At 42.9% G+C, this 17,998-nt stretch overlaps 1 protein-coding gene across 2 annotated transcripts in view; it reads left to right on the top strand.

Annotated features, from left to right (window-relative positions):
* The first annotated feature begins 1,736 nt into the window (after positions 1-1,736).
* The window catches only part of ankrd26 (ankyrin repeat domain containing 26), a 104,554-nt gene continuing 88,292 nt past the window's right edge, over positions 1,737-17,998 (top strand). Inside the window, exons 1-12 of one of the 2 annotated variants that reach the window (XM_023984697.2) lie at positions 1,737-1,803; positions 3,109-3,423; positions 6,049-6,163; positions 8,350-8,523; positions 9,110-9,216; positions 11,168-11,305; positions 13,554-13,705; positions 13,922-13,948; positions 14,381-14,417; positions 14,575-14,647; positions 14,736-14,796; positions 14,879-15,072. In XM_023984697.2, coding sequence (XP_023840465.1) covers positions 3,221-3,423; positions 6,049-6,163; positions 8,350-8,523; positions 9,110-9,216; positions 11,168-11,305; positions 13,554-13,705; positions 13,922-13,948; positions 14,381-14,417; positions 14,575-14,647; positions 14,736-14,796; positions 14,879-15,072 — 1,281 coding nt within the window. In that variant the 5' untranslated portion in view covers positions 1,737-1,803; positions 3,109-3,220. The remainder of the gene's footprint in view (positions 1,804-3,108; positions 3,424-6,048; positions 6,164-8,349; positions 8,524-9,109; positions 9,217-11,167; positions 11,306-13,553; positions 13,706-13,921; positions 13,949-14,380; positions 14,418-14,574; positions 14,648-14,735; positions 14,797-14,878; positions 15,073-17,998) is intronic. The other variant, XM_023984698.2, reaches the window with a different exon arrangement.

The following is a 17,998-nucleotide window of genomic DNA, read 5'->3' as shown; positions in this document are numbered from 1 at the left end:
AATACAGGAGGTTGATGTCAACAACCATGATCAAATATTTAAAAAAATATAACAATAATGAGATTAATACAATGGTGGGTCTAATCCTGAATGCTGATTGGTTAAAACCGCATTCCAGCCGGTGTCTATTCCACAAGTTACCACCTGCTAAATGTATGACCTTAAAATGCCTATTTACTCTATTCCATCTGATCCACTGTCTCATCAGCCCAGTCAGGCAATTTTCTAACTTAATCTCCACTATAAAAAGCATCTAGACATTATCTCACATTTCTTTCAGACTAACATTTACATTTACATTTAAGTAATTTAGCAGACGCTCTTATCCAGAGCGACTTACAAATTGGAAAGTTCATACATATTCATCCTGGTCCCCCCGTGGGGAATGAACCCACAACCCTGGCGTTGCAAGCGCCATACTCTACCAACTGAGCCACACGGGACCACGTGTGGCTCATTTAGTATTCAACAGTGAAGTTTTGTATAAAACTTGCTGTCCAGCTCTCCGACACTTGCAACATTGTTTCAATATTCAAATTCGATCTCCAGCTGTCCCATAGTAATGAACTTGTCGGGAAGAGACAGGCAGGCAGCTTTCTCATTCAATTTAAATCATGAATCAGCTGGCATCATTTTGATAGATAAATACAAAGAAATGTCAATTGAAAAAATATCAAATGAAACGAAATGCAGCTTGTTTGCAGTCTTTCCAGCTTCAGTATGAAATGATTGTGTTACCGTAGCTGTGTTGTTGGCTAGCTCCTCTGAACAATGGTGTCCTGACAAGAGAGCACATTTTCTATGCCTGGCGAAATTGCGCATCACTAGCTCATTATTATAGATGTATCCAAATAAATGTCACTAGAAAACAGTTTAAACAAATGCAAACGCAGCTACTGTTGTTATTCTGGCTGCAATGTTTGACGTGACTGTATATTAGTTATAGTTGGCTCGTTAGCAAACAAGGGATAAGAACGTTGCCAGCCAGTATGGCAATGGAAAATTTAGATCGAACGACTGAGTCGCATCCATAGATACAGAACAAAAAGACTGAACGACTGGGTCTCCTCTCTGGCAACTGAACGGATAGAACGATTGACCAGCCGACTTGGGTTGCAACCCTAGATTTGCGTCGGGAATATATTGTAATGACACAGGCAGGGTGCAGGTCTCGAACCCTCGACCTTCTAGCCCGAAGTCCAGCACGCTATCGACTGTGCCGCAAAAGCATGCTCGAGCAACAGAGTCGATATCCGGTTTATAAACCCAGGGTCCTTACAATATCTTGTTGAATGATTAAATAGTATGAATAAATTCATCAAAATAAAGTTTTTAATTAAAATATATCAATCATTACTTCAATATGTTGGTAACCCGTTGCATAAAAGTGATAATGCCCTCGAAGCCGGTGTTTGGAGGATATATTGGCACGGTAACAACACGGGCATTATCACTTAAGTATCAACCAAACAGAAAGAAAGGTGGGATCTAGAAAGCCCGCCATGCCGCTTTGTGGACGACGAATCTCATTGTTAGGGCGGAGAGACACATGTCTTGTCAGTTTATTCATAGTCTGGTGCTACTGCTCATTTAGGCGGCACGAGCTAGCGAAACAGACGCATTGGTAGAGCATCACGCCCTCACGAAAGTTCAACCAATCACCCGACGAGAAACTATGTCAAGAAACATGGATATTCACGATTTTGTACAGTAGGTGGCGTTGTATGCAACTTTCAGTTGGCTGCGGTCCGCCAACCCAATCCCAAAGAAGAAGAAGCAGCTGGCAGCAGGAGCTATCAACAGGTTATTTTGTGTCTATCAAGCTAGCTAACTATCTAAATTAGACCTATTTTCTGCATGCACATTTTGTAGTGAAATTAATTCTAGCTACCATGCGACAGCCAAGATAGCGCGCAGGGCAGTCTGCTAACTAAAAACACATTAGCTAACCAGTAACTACCTAGCTAGCTACTGTAGACATACATTTTTACAATCACTTCTCTGTCGGAACTAGCTAACGTTAGCTTGTTAACTTTAGATTGTTTACCTACCTTATTAGAGCAAAACAATAAGGTAATTTATTTATTGATTTAGCTTGGGACCAACTACCGGATTAATCTAACATTTTTGCTTTGTCTGTGATGACTCTGTTACAAATTTAAAAGTCGCGGTTGCTGCACGTTTGGGAGGTGACGACGTTGAGTGCGATTACGGCTTGCTAACGCGTTAATGATAGTTTGCATAGTTAACTAGTGTAACTAGCCAACTGAATTGCTTCTGTAGACGCCAGGAAAAAAGTGTGAATCGGTTTTTGCTTGGTTGAATATGTTATTATGGGTTACAACTGTATGAATCGACTTGAAATGGCTAGATATGTAATATTTGCTCATGTGAAATGAACAAAAATATTAGAATTTGAACATGGACGTAACGTTATTTGTTTTTCTGATACTTGTTGCTGATATTTGTGGATAGCCGCCTTGGTAACAGACTGGATCAACGTTCCTTCCTGACTGTAATGACAGTGAGCGAGTGAGCCATCTAAAATATCATCGGTTCTAGTGAATTATCTTCCTGCAAGCCATGCTCTTTTAATATGGCTTAATGCCGGTTGAAAAATGTTATATTAATATTGGTGTTTTGGTATTCTACTAAAGTTACTAGTCAAGGTAAGGACGGATCTATATGCTTGATCTGTCAACGTTACATGACATCTTGAGCGTGTGTAACCACAATCTTATAGCCAAGTGTTAACCAAGGCTAGCTAGCTAACGTTAGCTATAGAATATATCAACTGTGTTGTTGTGCATGATGCCATTATCGTATTATTTTAGCAGTACATTATTTGTCATGGCCAATGTGTACTACGATCTCCTGTCAATCGTATGCAACATACGAATAAGCATAATCTGAAGACCAATATGGTGACCTATTAATGGCAACCCATTCACCAAAAATCGCTATGGCTTTTTAGCTGCTAATTGAACAGAAATGTACTGTAGCTATATACAGTACGTTTGATGCGAGTTCTTCGTCTCAGTCTTTGCAGTAGCAACCTTCTCTCGACTTTGACATGACTTAATCCGATTTGCTGGGCTTTATTTTTAGGGATGGGAAAGACGCCTGCTGTGGTGATCCTCCAGCGGCACATCAGTGTCAGGTAGTGAAGGCCAAAGGCAATGCAGTCTGCTAACTGTCATCTGGGCAACCACCATATACAATGAAGAAGATATTCAACTTCACCAAGAAAAAGAAAGGATTCTCACCGAACACCTCGGACACTGGGAGTGTGTTGTCTGTGGGCTATGACTTGAAGGAGAAGGACCTTGGAAAGGTACACAAGGCTGCTTATGGGGGTGACTTGGCCAAACTGAAGCAGCTGGCCAAGAAGAATGACATCAATCAGCTTGATAAGGAGAACAGGTATGAAAGATGAGACTATTACCAGTTAGTAGCTGGTATTGCCACTGTTACTTTCTGAGGTCTGTACTTAGACAGTCCTTGTGTACTGTATGTGTGACAAGTGTTGGAGTATGACTTCTCCAGTCTCTACCAACCTGCGATAGACTACCGTTCTTTCCAGGGCAGGGGGTGAACTTGTAGATCAAGGTACTTCACGCCACAGATACCGGATGAGGCTACTTAGCCTACTTACTCATACTGCCACCCTATTTCAGTAGGCTAGCAAACCCTTTCTGTCACTGTCCTTAAGCTTTAGGATACTTCTATCCATGTCCCTGTGCTTGCAGCAGGCAGCACAGTTTATCCTTTTATATGCTATTTTTTTTAACCTTTTTAAAGGTCATAAACAGTCAAAATCATGGTTTTCATTAAATTGGATGATATTTGGATAACACCAAATCAAAGTATGATGGCCAAACTATGAAAATGTACTGTTGCTTCTACATTGAGTGTGCAAAGCTGTCATCAAGGCAAAGGGTGGCTACTTTAAAGAATCTCAAATATAAACAGAAGCCTCACAAATCCTCAACTGGCAGCTCCATTAAATAGTACCCGCAAAACACCAGTCTCAACGTCAACAGTGAAGAGGCGACTCCGGGATGCTGGCCTTCTAGGCAGAGTTGCAAAGATAAAGCTGTATCTCAGACTGGCCAATAAAAATGAAAGATTAAGATGGGCAAAAGAACAGACACTGGACAGAGGAACTCTGCCTAGAAGGCCAGCATCCCGGACTCGCCTCTTCACTGTTGACATTGAGACTGGTGTTTTGCGGGTACTATTTAATGGAGCTGCCAGTTGAGGACTTGTGAGGCGTGTTTCTTAAACTAGACACTAATGTACTTGTCCTCTTGCTCAGTTGTGCACCGGGGCCTCCCACTCCTCTTTCTATTCTGGTGAGAGCCAGTTTGCGCTGTTCTGTGAATGGAGTAGTACACAACACTGTACGAGATCTTCAGTTTCTTTGCAATTTCTTGCATGGAATAGCCTTCATTTCTCAGAACAAGAATAGACTGACGAGTTTCAGAAGAAAGTCCTTTGTTTCTGGCCATTTTGAGCCTGTAATCAAACCCACAAATGCTGATGCTCCAGAAACTCAACTAAGTTAACGTTTTGTTGCTTCTTTAATCAGGACAACAGCTTTCAGCTGTGCTAACATAATTGCAAAAGGGTTTTCTAATGATCAATTAGCCTTTTAAAATTATAAACTTGAATTAGCTAACACAACGTGCCATTGGAACACTGGAGTGATGGTTGCTGATAATTGTTCTCTGTATGCCCATGTAGATATTCCGTAAAAAATCTGCTGTTTCTAGCTACAATAGTCATTTGCAACATTAACAATGTCTACACTATATTTCTGATCAATTTGATGTTATTTTAATGGACATATTTTTTTTGCTTTTCTTTCAAAACAAGGACATTTCTAAATGACCCCAACCTTTTGAACAGGTGTGTGTGTGTGTGTGTGTGTGTGTGTGTGTGTGTGTGTGTGTGTGTGTGTGTGTAGCCTAAGTGTAGCTACAAATCAAGCTGGAGTGATAACATTTCGTGGATTTTGCAGGGCTCCAGACTAACATTTTCCCCTACTTTTTCAGTTGGTGGCACCAGCCCATATTTTGGTGGCTAACTAAAAGTGAAAGATCTGCAGCGTCGCACAATATAATACATTTTAGTCATCTTATAAAGTCATTATAGTCATTCACAATGCTTTATTAAGAACTGTAATAGACTTTCGAGATTTATTTATGTATTGAATATCATGTCCAAGCAGAAGTGCATGATTCCAAATTGTATAATATGCAACCTAATCCAGTGAATGTTTTGAATTTTGGGTTGACAATTATGCTGTTTTTGTTGTATTTTACTGTCAAAATAGGACTCCAGAATTTTCAGATTTTTTGGATCAATAGATTTATTTGCCTTCATCTTTATGTGCTCTAATAATATTTATAGGCCTAATTCAATTGGTGCTAATTTACCACTTTAGGAAGTGGAAACTCAACACATTAGCTTGATCGGTTACTCTAAATATAACACTTACTCTTACTACTCTCTTTATGTGGTGTTTCTTGTGGAGATTTGTGTTTTGTCCTATATTTTTTTTTATCCCAGCCCCCGTCCACACAGGAGGGCTTTTGCCTTCTAATAGGCTGTCATTGTAAATAAGAATTTGTTCTTAACTTACTTGCCTAGTTAAATAAAAAAATTATAAACTGCTAGTAGCCATGTAATATCCTAAAAAAACTTTGCAATGAGACCTAGTACACTCGCGATTGCTGATGTGCAATTTCGTATTTGAAAGCCATATCAAATATCTCGATTGTAAATCAGTGTGGTTTGAGCTCAATATATTTATACCTACACAAAGCTGAGACCCTCCTCTTTAATATGGACTTTTAGTTGCTTCCAAAGTAGTTTTTTCCCCTGGAATTACATTTTTAATTCTTAATAATAAGTTGTTCTAATTTGATGGGGACCAGGTAGAATGTGCAGCTCGCACCAGTGCAACCGGAAATTGTGATGCAATGACTTGAAATGGAGGGCCAAAGGACTGTTTACAATTTGTCACCCTTGTTCACATTTCAGAACAGCACTTCACATTGCCTGTGCCAATGGACATACAGACGTGGTCCAGTTCCTGGTTGAGAGCAAAGCCAAGCTCAACCTATGCGACAATCAAAACAGATCCCCGTTGATGAAGGTACTGTGTCCTATTTTTGCTTTCTCAGTGGACGGAAGAATCCAGCATTTACATTTTTATTTATTTTTAGGATAGAATATGATAGTTGATTGGCCATCTCAATTCAGACATGTTGCTGAGATGATAGGCTTATGTGTAGCCTAATTCTTATGTATTACCTGTGAGTCTTCCATATACATTTACACCTGGGTGCTATTCATTAGGTCACACTGGGAAGTGAATCTTTCCTTTCAAGCACAATTTGATATGCATTTAGATACAGTGCGTTCAGAAAGTATTCACACCCCTTGACTTGTTCCACATTTTGTTTAATTTAAAATTGAGTCACCACAAAGATACAGGTGTCCTTCCTAACTCAGTTGCCGGAAACCTCCCATGAATTTCACCATGAGTCCAATGGTGACTTTTTAAAACAGTTACAGAGTTTAATGGCTGTGATGGGAGAGAACTGAGGATGGATCAACAACATTATAGTTACTCCACAATGCTAACTAATTGACAGAGTGAAAAGAAGGAAGCCTGTACAGAAGACAAATATTCCAAAACATGCATCCTGTTTGCAACAAGGCAAAAAAATGTGACAAAGCAATTCACTTTTTGTCCTAAGATTGAGAGATTCAAGTTCCTTAGGGTCCACATCACCAGCAAACGATCATGGTCCAAGCACACCAAAACAGTCATGAAGAGGGCACAAAACCTATTCGCCCTCAGGAGACTGAAAAGACTTGGCATGGGTCCTCAGATCCTCAAAAAGTTCTACAGCTGCACCACCGAGAGCATCCTGACTGGTTGCAACACTGCCTGCTATGGCACCTGCTCGGCCTCACCTCAAGGCACTACAGAGGGTAGTGTGTACGGCCCAGTACATCACTGGGGCCAAGCTTCCTGCCATCCAGGACCTCTATACCAGACGGTGTCGGATGAAGGCCGTAAAATTTGCCAAAGACTCCAGCCACCCTTGTCATAGACTGTTCTCTCTGCTACTGCACGGCAAGCGGTACCGGAGCGGCAAGTCTAGGTTCAAGAGGTTACTAAACGGCTTCTAACCCCAAGCCATACGACTCCTGAACAGCTAATCAAATGGCTACCTAGACTATTTGCATTGCCCCTCCCCCCCCTTTACGCTGCCGCTACTCTCCGTTATTATCTATGCGTAAGTCACTTTAATAACTGTATATATTACCTTGACTAACCGGTGCCCCCGCACATTGACTCTGTACCAGTACCCCCTGTATATAGCCTATCTATTGTTATTTTACTGCTGCTCTTTAATTATTTATTACTTTTATTTCTTATTTTTAAAGGTTTTTTTCTTAACTGCATTGTTGGTGAAGGGCTTGTAAGTAAGCATTACACCTGTTGTATTCGGAGCATGTGAAAAATACAATGTTATTTGAACAAGCAAGGAAAGTTAGCTGGAAGCTATGTATCTTCTTCCATCGTAAAGTGTTCTAGCCTGTATGGATGTTGTTTTTTGAACAGTAATAGTTTCAACAGTTGTACATGCTGTGTCACAAGTGTATTAGCCTCCCACTCATGCTACAAAGAAGTTAACATGATGCAGCCCAGACTCCCATTGCAAGCTAGCAATGATTAAGTGGAGCAGGCACGGTGCTTACTATATTAAGGGGTCGGCTGAGATGATCGACAGGCTTGATCTGTGAGACACATTTGACTGAAGTACCAAATTCTAGTACCAAACAGTTTTTTATATCCTGGTATCGAAAAAGTACCAACGATTCGGTATACTGAGCAGCACTATTTGGTAGGCAATTTGTTTGTCAACTTGTCTATAATTGGATACATGCAGCTTCTCTTCTGTCCTTACTTGATGCTCTACAATACTGATAAAGCCTTGCTCACCAGAATGATGTCATATATCCATAGAGTGAATGCATCATCAACAATGTAGTTGACATCTGTAAAGTTTTCTCTTTTAATTTCTGCTTCCCTCAAAGAGTGGTAGTGGCAGTTGCAATTTGATAAATTAGTATCACTATAATCTAGAACGTGTCCAACTACCTTTTCACTTTTGCAAAACTCTTGCAATGGCAAACGTTGTGGATTGTTGCAGATAGAAATGTCATGAATGGAACTGATGTGATTCCTAATTCTAAATGGCAGTGATATTTTTTGTGCATAACATATTTCTATCTTAATGTTCCTCTCCTCCGTACCCCTGGCAGGCAGTGCAGTGCCAGCAGGAACGCTGCGTGGTCACTCTGCTGGAGCATGATGCCGAACCTAATCTGGTGGACATCAACGGCAACACGGCCCTGCACCTGGCCTCCTGCATCCCTGCCTGCTCCACCGCTATGCTGCTGCTGGAGCACGAGGCCAATGTCAACGCCCAGAACAAGGTGAGCCGTGGGGCCATAAGTGACAATATGGTGGTAGCTCCAACTTGTAGTAGGAGCAATATGGTGGTAGCTCCATCTTGCACTATGATGGGCCAGGTTGAATTGTCTCTCTATTGGTTACACCAGAAGTGCCAAACTCAATTATTTTAGGGCTGAGCATCTGCGGGTTTTCGCGCCTCCCTTGTACTTAATTTACTAGTTAGGAATTTCTCTCATCTGGTTATCTAGATCTTAATTGGACACACATTTTAAAGGAAATAACAAAAACCAGAAGACACACAGGACACGGCCCTGCAGGAATTGAGTTTGACACCCCTGGCTTACACCAACCCAATCCTCTGCGCTACAGATGAGTCAATTTGTTGCTCACAGATCCTCTAGCACCACTGTCACAGCTCAGGCACTGGTCCGAGAGAGAGATATTAACAAGGTTCCAGATTGCTGGAGAGTAATCCTGACCCATAGGTTGATAGAGAAAGAGGATGAAGCTGAGGGTAGGAGAGCTGTTACTGTGGTGATACAAACATGAACTAAGCTATGTGGATATACAAGATATTTGACAATGCATGTTTGGATGATCTTGCAGGAGGGATACTCCCCACTGACTATGGCAGTGAAGGAGAATCATGCCGAGATGGCCGAGTTCCTCCTCAAGGAGGGGGCCGACGTCAACACTAAGGACCAGGGACACAGGTGGGTTTGTGTGATGCTTTTAAAGATCAAATCCATTTTCCTGAGATGGAGAGATCCGGTTGAATAGTAAACAAATAATGAATTTCTTTGATTATAATTTCTTTGACAATTTTTTAAAACAGAACCACAAATGTGGATACAATGCATTTAACCATTTGTCGAGGATGATCCAAAGAAGTTACATTTTAAAAGTAGGTGTACACCTGCTCGTCGAACATCTCATTCCAAAATCATGGTCATTAATATGGAGTTGGTCCCCCCTTTTGCTGCTATAACAACCTCCACTCTTCTGGGAAGGCTTTCCACTAGATGTTGGAACATTGCTGCGGTGCCTTGCTTCCCTTCATCCACGAGCATTAGTGAGGTCTGGCACTGATGTTGGGCGATTAGGCCTGGCTCGCAGTCGCCGTTCCAATTCATCGCAAAGGTGTTCGATGGGGTTGACGTTAGGGCTTTGTGCAGGCCAGTCAAGTTCTTCCACACTGATCTCAACAAACCATTTCTGTATGGACCTCGCTTGTGAACGGGGGCATGCTGAAACAGGAAAGGGCCTTCCCCAAACTGTTGCCAAAAAGTTGGAAGCACAGATTTGTCTAGAATGTCATTGTATGATGTGTTAAGATCCCCCTTCACTGGCACTATGAAAAACAGCCCCAGACCATTATTCCTCCTCCACCAAACTTTACTGTTGGCATTATGCATTCGTGCAGGTAGCTTTCTCCTGACATCCGCCAAACCAAGATTTGTCTGTCGGACTGCCAGATGGTGATGCGTGATTCATCACTCCAGAAAACGCGTTTCCACTGCTCCAGAGTCCAATGGTGGTGAGCTTTACACTCCTCCAGCCGACGCTTGGCATTGCCCATGGTGATCTTAGGCTTGGTTGCGGCTGCTTGTCAATGGAAACAAATTTCATCAAGTTTTCGACAAACAGTTATTGTGCTTACATAGCTTCCAGAGGCAGTTTGGAACTCGGTAGTGAGTGTTGCAGCCCGAGGACAGACGATTTCTAAAAGCTACGCGCTTCTGCACTCGGCAGTCATGTTCTGTGAGCTTGTGTGGCCTACCACTTCGTGGCTTAGCTGTTGTTGCTCCTAGACCTTTCCACTTCACAATAACAACACTTACAGCTGACCTGGGCAGCTCTAGCAGAGCAGAAAACATAACACATTTGTATCGTCCTCCAGATGGTTGCTGTCCTTGGGAATAGATGGCAGAACTAGCCAGCAAGCATCATTCACTGTCCAATCTGTTTTGGTTGCGACGACTTGCAAGTAGCCTGGCTCCGCCTTGCCTTGCACATTTTGTCATTGCCTCGCCATCCTCACTGAGTCGAGTCGGCTCAGTCATTACGCTAAACCTGCCCAAGTGATCTCCATTGGCTGAATGGTCTCCCAGTCCCGGTGTAGCATGCTTCCATTACAGCGCCACGATTCAGCACGAGTCCAGTCTGTCCAAGCCTCCCGACACCTCAGAAGAAATCCCCGGCATGAGCTCCCCAAGGACAGTATGTTCAAATGAAAACCGCATTGGCAAAGCTAGCAGCTATCTTAGCAGTCCAATAGCTCTAATACATTTCCTGCTGCTATTGAAAAGAACAGGTCCCAGATTTACTTGATCTCTATCTAATTATCTACCAATAGCTTGCAGAAAAATAATTGAACATAAAAACACTAAATATAATAACATTTAGCTCTTAACAGCTCAGCTAGGCTGCCCCCTAGGTTGCCATGGCAACTCTTCCTTCTTTCTTCCCTGCCTTGATGTAATCTGTGATCTGACACACATTAATAGGTGATGGCATGGGTTCCATTACTTAGCTTTTGTCATATCAGTGATTAGGTTACTTCAAGGAAGGCAATGGAATTTTGGAATGCTTGATTCTGATATTGGAGAATGCACAGACCGATATGTGCACGTTTATTCAACCTCCATCTTATGCTACCTTTAGGTCCCCATTGATGATCGCTGCTTGCAATGGACAAATCAGTATGGTGCGGCTACTCCTGCAGTACGACCCAGACATCACCTTAAAGGACAATAATGGATGGTCGTCCGATGACTATGCTGTGATGAACGGACACCACGCGTAAGTACTCAAACTGTCATTTCCTTAGACATGGAATGATGTAGTAACCAAAAAAGTGTTAAACAAATCAAAATATATTTTATATTTGAGATCCTACAAAGTTGCCACCCCTTGCCTTGATGGCAGCTTTGCACACTCTTAGCATTTACCTGGAATGCTTTTCCAACAGTCTTGAAGTTCCCACATATGCTGAGCACTTGTTGGCTGCTTTTCCTTCACTTTTCATCCCACTCATCCCAAACCATCTCAATTGAGTTGAGGTCGGGTGATTGTAGAGGCCAGGTCATCTGATTCATCACTCTCCTTGGTCAAATAGCCCTTACACAGCCTGGAGGTGTGTTGGGTCATTATCCTGTTGAAAAACAAAAGATAGTCCCACTAAGCGCAAACCAGATGGGATGGTGTATCACTGCAGAATGCTGTGTTAGCCGTGCTGGTTAAGTGTGCCTTGAATTCTAAATAAATCACAGACCAAGTCACCAGCAAAGCACCATCACACCTCCTCCTCCATGCTTCACGGTGGGAACCACACATGCAGAAATCATACTCTGCGTCTCACAAAGACACAGCGGTTGGAAGCAAAAATCTCAAATTTGGATTCGTCAGACCAAAGGACAGATTTCCAACGGAATAATATGCCAAGTGTCACGGCTGGAGGAAACCTGGCACCATCCCTACGGTGAAGCGTGGTGGTACCATAATGCTGTGGGAATGTTTTTCAGCGGCAGGGACTGGGAGACTAGTCAGGATCAAGGGAAAGATCTAACGTAGCAAAGTACAGAGAGGGATCCTTGATGAAAACCTGCTCCAGAGTGCTCAGGACCTCAGACTGGGGCGAAGGTTCACCTTCCAACAGGACAACGACCCTAAGCACACAGCCAAGACACTGCATGAGTGGCTTCGGAATATGTCTCTGAATGTCCTTGAGTGGCCCAGCCAGAGCCCGGACTTGAACCAGATCAAACATCTCAAAGAGAGATGTTGGGTGATTAGATCGAGATCGGTGTGGAAGAAATGATCTGGCCTGAACAGAGCCCTTACATCAACCCCATCAAACACCATTGGGATAGATTGGAAAGCCGACTGGGAGCTTTTTATTACTTTTATTGTTATTATTATGTGTTATTCATTTTCAAATGCGTCTGACAAATAACTATTGATTTGAACAGCACTATGATGTTTGCCAAAAGGCACCTAAAGTACTCTCAGACCCTGAAAAATACGATTATCTGGTCTGATGAAACCACATTCACAAAGGTGCGGTGCCAGACAGATTACCAGGACGTGTACTCAAAGCATGCACGGACCAACTGGTGTCTTCACTGACATTTTCAACTTCTCCCTGACCGAGTCTGTAATACCTACATGACAAAAGGAACACCTATTTGAGATTTCTGTTCATTGTCCACAGCCTTGCGTTCAACACCATAGTTCCCACAAAGCTCATCACTAAGCTAAGGACCCTGGGACTAAACACTTCCCTCCGCAACAACACAAGTTCTCGGCATCTGACCGTAAGGCGCTACAGAGGGTAGTGCGTACGGCCCAGTACATCACTGGGACCAAGCTTTCTGACATCCAGGACCTATATACTAGGCGGTGTCAGGGGAAGGCCCAAAACGTTGTCAGACTCCAGCCACCCTAGTCATAGACTGTTCTCTCTACTACCGCTCGGCAAGCGGTACCGGAGCGCCAAGTCTAGGACCAACAGCTTCTACCCCCAAGCCATAAGACAGCTGAACAAGTAATCAAATGGCCACCCGGACTATTTACATTGTTTTTACACTGCTGCTACTCGCTGTTTATTATCTATGCGTAGTCACTTTACAAATGACCACGACTAACCTGTAGGCCCGCACATTAACTTTTTATATAGCCTCGTTATTGATATGTAATTTTCTTGTTACTTTTAGATTACATTTTTTTTTTTTACTTTAGTTTATTTAGTAAATGTAACTGTTTCTTGATCTACATTGTTGGTTAAGGGCTTGTAAGTATTCGTTGCATGTGGCAAATAACATTTGATTTGTTGTCTGTTGTCTTTTCTTAGTTGTTATAGCACAGTTAACAGATTTTCTATTCTTGTTCCACCAGCCATATTGTCTCCGTGTTCTGATGTACGCCTGTGTGTCTGTCTTGTTCTTATTATGTGACTTATGCTGGTGACGAATCCAGTTTCCTCTTCCGGGGTCAATAAAGTTTATTTAACAGTCGATGCATTTCCAATCCTGTGTCATCCTTGTTTCAGTTGTTCCCATCTCATTATTGAGCATGGTACCAAGAGGAAGTCCATGCCGTCTCCCGCCCACGCCCCGGCCAAAAAGAAGCGAGCGTCCATGTTGTGCAGCCCTTCCGAAGAAGCAGGCTTCTCTCTGGGGGGACCAGCAACTGACAAAGATGGTACATAAAGGATTCCATTTCACCTCATCATAATGTTACATTTATTTATGTGTGTTTACTAATGACTATCACGGAAATGTGAGTTACTGTATGTATTGTCTTCTGTAACAGGTTATGGCAATGTGCAATTTTTCATGTTCATTTCCATGTTAATATTATTCATTCACCTCGATTGTTTCATTTACCCCTCATGCAATACCACTTGGCTGGATCTAGAGAAAGGAGCGAGTGAAGGAGGGAGAGGTATTGCCAGCAGTGAAAATAGCACAACAAGATCAGACAAACTTGTAAAGCATTGTGTAATTTCAGAGATGAAAGGAACGTATTTGTGAGGCATTTAGGCTACTGTATCTTCTATCTAAGGTCTAACTTTGGTATTTAACTCACTCATTTGTGTTCAGCTAGCGTTGGCCTTCTTGATCCCAACGATGATAGACGTCTGAGCTTGTTGTTCTATACACTTGATTGCAGTGTTTTGTAGTGAGCTTTTCTCCCGGTGGCTTTTCTCATCGTTAGGGTGTGAAAATCTGCAGTGTAAGATTAATAATTTCATGGTGACGCTGTAGATGTATGTCTTTTGTTATTTGGGATCATCAGCTGATTTTTAAATGTTATCACACCTAGAACTGTTGAAAGTGATCCTTGACAATACTAATTTGGCTTACCGCGTTGCAGATGTTGAAGACCAGTCGCAAACGGAGTCAATAAGTCGGTAAGCAATGGCCATCCTTATCTCGCGAGCTTACATTCTGTTTCAAGCGCAGTGGTCAGGATATGGGGATCAGGCGTCATCTTCTCTGATATAGTAAGTACATTTGCACAACCATGAACCTCATTACTTCTCTGCATCAAATTGACTTACCTTTTAGGGCGTCAAAAAGTGCAGCTGACGATTCCTGGCCATCCTCAGATGAAGAGGACGAATTGGATATAACCCCAAAGGTCTTTATGATGAATCCATTATTTGCACAACCCTCTGTTGATTCATTTTGAGTTTGACTAGCTGTATGATTTTACTTTTATCTTACAGAAACATCCAAAGCTAAACCTAAAGAAACTGATGAATGCCTCCAAAAAGGGAAAGAATGACGGTAATATTTTAAGTTTGTTCACTTATTAGTAACCCTCTGTTAGCCTGTGGCTGTGTAGTAACTTATCACCCCTGCCCTGTAGCTGTAACTGATCTCGAAAAGCCATGGAGCGGCCCTGAGGCCGAGAGCGAGAACCGAGTCCAGAGAAATCCATCCCTTCCCAAGGCTTTCCCACCCAGCAGTGCCCCCCAGCATCTAGTCTCCCCCTCACCCTCTGCCTCCTTTATCTCCAAACCTGCCCAGATGACCTCTAACCGTCTCCAGAGTTCCAGAAAGGTAATGTAGTGTAGCTAACACTGTTAACTTGAGCTTCTGTGTGACACCCTTCTCTCCCTTTTCTTCTTTTACTCATCCATTAACACATTTACAAGCAGAAGGCGACGGAGCGGAGCTGGAGGAGACTCAGGGGAGTGAGCTGCCCTCCGAGCAGCCGTCTGGTAGTAAGGCGAGAGGTAGAGACTCACCTGAGGAAAGCCCCGAGGGAGATGAGGATGATGATGATGATGAAGAGGAGGACGAAGATGACGACGAAGACGATAAAGACGACGAGGATGAGGATGACAATGAAGATGATGAGGAGGAGGAAGATGAGGATGATGAAGATGACTATGAAGATGAAGAGGAGGAAGAGTGTGACGTTGCTGCAACTTCGGTCAAGGCAGAAGGAATTGGCGCAGAGGAAGTGCCCAAAACGTACAGTGCTGAAGCTGTTGATATTGTTGATGAGGATCATCAAACTATTCCCGGTATTAAGTTCTCTGATGGTGTAGTACCTGATTCAGAACATGTCGATACAGCTGGAGAGATGGGGGCTCCTAAGAATGTTTTCAATGCGGAGAGCCAAGCCAATGAGAGAATGGTTCCTGAGATTCTATTTGGAACATCAAACTATGGTATCCCAGCGACTCTAGATGTAGAGGAGGACTGTGTGGTGTCAGCCATCAGGGTAGAGTCCAGGTTTTCAGATGAAGATGACAGTTTAGGTTATGAGCTAAATGGTACATCAGATCATAAGTTTGTTCCAGAGCCAGGTTTTCCGGCAGTGCCCAAGACTCCCCCACACAGCACAGGAGTTCTTCCATCACAGAGAAACTTGGATGATTTTGATGATGATGATGAAGAAGGGATTGGTGATGAAGATGCACCTGCAGACTACTGGAGTGATGAGGAAAAGCTTATTGCTGATGATGAAGATATCAGAGAAACTTTAGATCATACCTCAACTCTTGGGGAGCCGAAAAACACAAGCACAGTTTCTCATGGTGAAACGCATAGGCCAAGATCTTCAGACGATTCCTTTGATTCCAAAGATGATGATGACATTGCTAAACCAAAGGTAGATAAATGCAAATCCTCATGGTATTCCCATTCAGATGAAAATGACAAAGACGATGGCCCCTCATCCACTAAAGATGATTATGATGAGCTAAATGAGGATTGCGTTCAATCAAAGGTGGATAAATGCAACTCCTCATGGGATTCCCCATCAGATGAAAATGATAAAGTCGATGGTGCTTCAACAACTAAAGAAGATGAGACAATTGATGAGATTTCCCATCTTGAAGGAGAAGATCTAAGATCAGATTTCCAACTAGAACCATCAACCTCCCCCGTGCAAAGCATATCACCAAAGTCCTGGAATTCTTCATCAGATGACAATGTCAAAAAAGGTGCCTCACCCATTAGAGATGGATGTTTAGAGGTTCATGTTTCAGTAGAGGCTGGTAAGTTGTCACCAAGCCTGAGTGTCGCAGCACCAAGAATCCGGGCCGAGGACCAACAGTGTTCTGATGATTCATGGGAAGACGACGATGTGGTAGATGAAGGTGAGGAGATGCCAAAAGACGATGCCTCTCCTGCAGAGTCTCCAGAACCAGGAGAGAAAAAGGCTGCCATTAAAGAATCATTTGATGATAATTTACCAGGAATTGGTGAACAAGTTGAGGATAAAAATATGTATGATGATGATGGTTCGGATGATGATTACTATGTGAATAGGGATGTAGCGGCTACAGGGTCTCCTGAACCTGAAGAAGCCATTTCTCCCATTCAACACAAGACAGATGAGAACTCTCCTCGTAACTGGACAAGCCCTCCATGGTCCCCCAGAAGAGAGATAAAGGACATGGACAATTTGGGGAGAGGGCCTTCAACTCCAAGAGATTTGCTATCACTAATATCCAGGCCTCCGAGTGCAAATGAGCAGAGGTTGACATCAAGAGACTTGGTATCACCAATATCAAGGCCTACGAGTAAAGTATCTAGGCCTGCAATTACAAATGAGCGGAGGTTGACACCAAGAGATTCACGATCACCTATAGCCAGGCCTGAGAGTACAGATGAGCAGAAGTTGAAGCCAAGAGACTCGCGATCACCAATATCCTGGTCTACGAGTGCATTATCCAGACCTACTACTGCAAACGAGGAGATGTTAAGTAAAGGGGCTGATGAACTGGATCTCTCTCAACCCCAAAAGGATGTTGAGTCAGATGAGTCAGTTCCTGTGTCAATGATTGATGATTGGCAGGATGAAAAAGAGATAGCAGACGACAAGGGACAGGATAATGCCATGAGTGACAAAGAGAGAAGCGAAGACACTGACAGCCAATACCAAAAACTGCAATACGATTTTGCCGGTGGTACTATTAAAGTTCCTGATGAGGGAAACGATTTTGATAACACACAAGGAATTCTAGGAGAAGAGGACATTGAGAGCATTGTTGAGAGCTACGATGTGAAATCAGGTAGACTTCCAGTGACACCAATAAAACATAGTCTTGAGACTCGTAAAATGTTTGGAAATACTTCAAGTGAAGACGAGGCTGCCTCAGACCTTGATTCCGAGGATGACCCAACGCCTGATGCCATGAATGCTGCTCACACTCCAATAGAGGATATAGATCAAATCTCTGACGAACAAGGTGGACTTGACCAGGAGACTACTGACCAGAATGACCCTGGTGAAACTCATGAGGCCAACCCTGAGAAGGATGACGTCGAGCTACAGAGTACCCACAGCAAAGACCGTAGTTATGTCGCTGCTGTTCAGCAGCATGAGTCTGACATGAGCGATGGATTTTCAGATCAAGAGGAAGAATTGCCTCAAACAGACATTGATGATGTCGATGTTGATTCACCCTTCGAGGATGAGCCAGAGTACGTTGAAAGTGAAACAGAGGTTAGAGACAATGAAGACCCAGTC

The sequence above is a fragment of the Salvelinus sp. IW2-2015 genome, linkage group LG4q.1:29 (genome assembly GCF_002910315.2).
Source record: "Salvelinus sp. IW2-2015 linkage group LG4q.1:29, ASM291031v2, whole genome shotgun sequence".
In the NCBI taxonomy this organism is placed as follows: domain Eukaryota; kingdom Metazoa; phylum Chordata; class Actinopteri; order Salmoniformes; family Salmonidae; genus Salvelinus; species Salvelinus sp. IW2-2015.
This window is presented reverse-complemented; position numbering and strand designations above follow the sequence as displayed.